Source organism: Sceloporus undulatus, chromosome 5, assembly GCF_019175285.1.
Source record: "Sceloporus undulatus isolate JIND9_A2432 ecotype Alabama chromosome 5, SceUnd_v1.1, whole genome shotgun sequence".
Taxonomy (NCBI): domain Eukaryota; kingdom Metazoa; phylum Chordata; class Lepidosauria; order Squamata; family Phrynosomatidae; genus Sceloporus; species Sceloporus undulatus.
This window is the reverse complement of record NC_056526.1, coordinates 867,179-871,706: the sequence shown is the minus strand read 5'-3', so window position 1 is coordinate 871,706 and position 4,528 is coordinate 867,179. Positions and strand designations below refer to the sequence as shown.

At 50.3% G+C, this 4,528-nt stretch overlaps 1 protein-coding gene across 1 annotated transcript in view; it reads left to right on the top strand.

Annotated features, from left to right (window-relative positions):
* Window positions 1-4,528, top strand: part of CPT1B (carnitine palmitoyltransferase 1B) — a 26,193-nt gene that overhangs the window by 10,939 nt on the left and 10,726 nt on the right. The window contains exons 7-11 of the mRNA XM_042470523.1: window positions 638-715; window positions 935-1,042; window positions 2,412-2,496; window positions 3,423-3,618; window positions 3,789-3,974. Coding sequence (XP_042326457.1) covers window positions 638-715; window positions 935-1,042; window positions 2,412-2,496; window positions 3,423-3,618; window positions 3,789-3,974 — 653 coding nt within the window. The remainder of the gene's footprint in view (window positions 1-637; window positions 716-934; window positions 1,043-2,411; window positions 2,497-3,422; window positions 3,619-3,788; window positions 3,975-4,528) is intronic.

Here is a 4,528-nt window from a genome sequence, read left to right as displayed (position 1 = left end):
TGGGGAAGTATGGGAAGGAATGGGAACAGATATTGATAAATTGATTATATATATAATCAATTTATCAATAACTGTTCCCATTCCTTCCCATACATGACTAATTGATATATTGATATATAGGCTTAATCAAATCAATGTGCAATTACACACACACACACACACGGATAATAAGTATAAACCCTTTGTTTTTGTAGAATTAGAATGTATTTTCCCTCTCTTTTTGCAGTTTGGTTAAGAAATAATGGAATATTAAAATGGAGTTCTTCTAGTCTAGAAAGTTAGTTATAAGAATATAGACAGAAAAGTATGTACCTATCAATGATATCAAATACAGAAGTTTGGATCAGACATAACAGACCACTGCAGACATTGTGTTTTTTAACTGAATCACCTAACTGTGGCTGTTGTGTAATGCATCGCCATGCTTAATGATATTACCAAAGGTCACCTATGGTTTTGGCCCCGAAATCTCAAGGCAATCCTAACTCCTTCCCATGCCCTTCCGGAGCTCCTTTGGACCTCACCGTCTTTTTCCCACCTCAACTTGCCCACCTTTGAAGCGTGGGCTGGGGGCTTCCTCTCTGCCTTGGCCCCTTAGGGATGCTCCTTTCCAAGCTCATCTGCCTTTCCTTCTCAGGTGAGCGACTGGTGGGAGGAATACATCTACCTTCGCGGAAGGAGCCCCATCATGGTCAACAGCAACTACTACGTTATGGTGAGTCGGCCCCTCTCTGCGGGGGGCTTTGGGGCAGCCATGGGCATATGGGCACCTTTGCTGGTGGTACCCAGGTGGGTGTACCGGCCAACAGTGAGTGATGGGAATGGAAGCCAATGGCCCTTCCCTCCCGCTGCCATCCCAAGACCCTCCTGGGTGTCAGCATTGGGGGGCTCATCACTCATTGCTCTTCCTCTCTCCATCTTGCCCCTCGGCCAGGATTTCCTCTATGCCACCCCGACGTCCAACCAGGCTGCCCGGGCGGGCAATGCTGTCCACTCCATCCTGCTGTATCGCCGCCGACTGGACAGGGAGGATTTTGCACCTGTGAGTGAGAATGCAAGGAGTCTCCCCCCCGCCAGGCTGGTTGGGGGTCTTTGGGCGAAGGAGGTACTTTCCCAGAGGGCCCCCGTGACCCACAAGAGTCATAGAGGGGACCCCGAAGTATTTGGGGCCACCCCTGAGTGTCACAGGGAGCCCATGAGAAGATGGGGAACAGTTGACCTCTGGCCAGAGGGGTCTCTTCCAAGAGACCGAGATGGTGGGGCTGGTCACCAATGGGTTTTGGGGCTCAAGCGGTCAGAGGGGCACTCGTCTCCATCAGTCCATGTGTGTGTGCCTTCAAATCACCTGTTGACTTATGGTGACCCCATGAGTTTCCTAGGGTTTTCTTAGGGGAGGAATCCTCAGAGGTGCTTTTGCTTCTGAAATGGAGCCTCCAGCACCTGGGATTCATTGATGGTCTCCCATCCAAGGACTAACCAGGGCTGCCCCTGCTTAGCTTCCAAGATCAGAGGGGATCTGATGCCTTTTAGGGTATTTGGCCATCTTAGTTTACCATGTCTGCTGTAAAAGACAGCCGAATCCAAGTCGATAAAACAAGTCGAGTGTAGCTTAATTGCAAATGTAGCAAGCAAATAAACGAAAAAGCCAAAGTGTGGAAGTCAGCAAGAGTGCCTCAAGGGATAGAGGCCTCAGCCCAAACTAAATTTGCAGGGCCTTGTTTGCATCGCAGCCACACGCCGCAGCATCTGTAAGCCCAAGTTTGCCAATGAACGCAGTGAGGTACAGAATATTTCTATGGTAAAAGGTTACAGAAATCAGGTAGTGCCTTACTATATGGGCTAAGATCATATTCAGAGGTGGTTTTGCCAGTTCCTTCCTCTGAAATAGAGCCTGCATAGCTACCCCTACATAGCAAGCCTGGGGTAGTGGTTTGAGCATTGGACAGGGACACTGGGAGAACAGGGTTCAAATCCCTCCTTGGCCACGGAGACCCACTTGGTGACCTCTGGCTGGTCACACTCTCTCAGCCTCGGAGAGAGTACAAGGCAAATATAAATCTTGCCAAGAAAACCCTGTCATGGGGTCTCCAGAAGTCTGAAACAACAATAACAACAATCTTGCAAATATGAGCCAGTGCGTTCGATTCCACACTTGCCCATGGAAACCCACTGGTTGCTATAAGTTGGAAATGACTCGAAGGCACACAGTAGCAGCAGCAGCAGCAATAGCAGCAGAAAGAAAGAAAGAAAGAAAGAAAGAAAGAACAATGTTCTTTTTCTGTGCAATGCTGATGGGTGGATTTTACACTCTTATTGCTAAAAGTCTTATTTGCTTTTAAAAGAAAGAGGGGATGGGAGTCTAATAAGTGAACCATTGGCAGACAGAATACATCCTTTTCTCTTGCTGGCAGCTGATGGCGCTTGGCGTTGTGCCCATGTGCTCCTATCAGATGGAGAGGACCTTTAACACGACGCGGATCCCCGGAAAGGAGGCAGGTGGGTCCCTCGAGGCTGGGGAGGGGGCAGGAGGGGGGCACAAAGCAGAAGCCCCCTCCCCACCTGCAACAGCCAGTTAATGGTCAAAAGTCTTGACTTGGCCTGCCAGGGGTTGAGAAGCGGAGGGGAACAAGCTTTCCTTCCAGCGGAAGGGAGTTCCACAGCCTGGAAGCACCTACCAAGAAGGGCCTGTCCCATGTGTTCCCAGCAAAGCTACCTGTGATAGTTGTGGAACCAAGAGAAGGACCTCTAGGGTCTTTCAGATAGTCTGAACCAGTGCCATAGCAGCATACCTGGGCTGGCCTTTGACAAAGGCCTGGGCATCCGGGGAAGAGCAGGGTGTTACAGTTAGTACATCCGAGCCTCCATGAATTCCAGAGGTTCATGTCTTAAATTTACAGCACTATATAAATAAAGCTTGATGACGGTGACGGTGACGATGATGATGATGATGATGCCATTGCTGTTGCCCTCCAGGCAGGGTTGACATTTGTCCCGGAAAACCTGGAAAGGGTCTAAAAAATGTCTTGGCCAACTGTGCCAGTTGAAGCAATAAATCCCAGATATCTCCTTGGTTGCACAGACTTGAGCCAAGGGCTAGGCAGCATCGTGGCACTTCATTTCCCAACAGCCTGGAAAGGGACTTCCTTGGAAACCTCCCTCTCTGCGGGGAAAAGAAGAAAAAGAGAGCTCTTTGCTTGGTGCTGATACTGAGGTTGAAATGTAATAGTAGAAAAAGTGCAGTGATTGATGTGATGAATTTGCAGAATCAGAATGACAGTTGATTATATGCATAATTATAATATTTTGCATAATTTGCAAATTAGAAGCTCGGATATGAGGGACTGGGATATGGCAACCCTACCTCCAAGGATTCCTCCCCGGCCCTTTTATGGCTCTGCATGTCTCTGTCCCTCCGACTGCAGATACCCTGGTCCACCTGTCGGACAGCAAGCACCTGGCCGTCTACCACAAGGGCCGTTTCTACAAGGTCTGGGTCTACCATGCCGGGAAGCTCCTGCCGCCCCGCGACCTGGAAATGCAGTTCCAGCGCATCCTTGATGACGCTTCGCCACCGCAGGACGGAGAGGAGAAGCTGGCTGCACTCACTGCAGGGGAGAGGTAATGGTTGCCGGCAAGGAAAAGGAGGCTGTGAATGTGGATGCAATGGCGGGATCCTCAGGTTTGGAAGGGGTCCCCAAAAGACACGGAAGAAGCCTGCTCTGGCATTCGTTCAGTTTCTTGGCCTTCTTTTTCTTCTTCCTCCCTTCTCCTCTAATGGGTCCCCTCAGGAGTCCGTGGGCCGAAGCCCGAGTGAAATATTTTGGCCAAAGGAAGAACAAGGCCTCCCTGGACTGCATTGAGCGAGCCGCCTTCTTCCTGACGCTGGACGAGGAGGCACACGCCTTTGACCCCAACAGGGAGGACAGCCTGGACCTTTATTCCAAGAGCCTTCTGCACGGAAAATGCTATGACAGGTAGGAGCCGTCAGAATGGATCCGGTGGTCATGTGTCCGATCCTTCTCTTTAGGAAGAGACAGACAATCACTTTCCCTGCTGCTTTATTTATTTAATGGGCAATTCACCACTGAGTTGGCTGCTAGGCGGGTGCATCACTAAGGGAGTACGAGGAGTTCAGCCCACACTGTGTGACACCAAAAAGAGGGGTGAACACCCAATGGAGGTGGTCACTCACTGTCCATCCCAAGACCCCTCCTTGGCTGCCCCCTTCTTCCAGCCTCTGTTGTCCATCACCTGCAGCTGCTGGTAGAAGAGGGGCCCTGCTGCTGTTGGTTCATTTGCATGAGTCGTCTAGGGTGGGTGTTCTTTTGTTGTACCTTCTCCTCTGTGCCTATAAGTGCCCTCCTCTTCCTCAGTTGCCCTTGGGCCTTCAGAAAAAGGGGCTACCTGAACAGCTCAGGTGAAGGAGAAGGCAGTCATTTGGGGGCCTCAGATACACTGCCCCCCCCATATCCTTCTGCTCAAAGGGCCACCACTTGACCTATATTGGGGAAAAGGTGGGATATAAGAA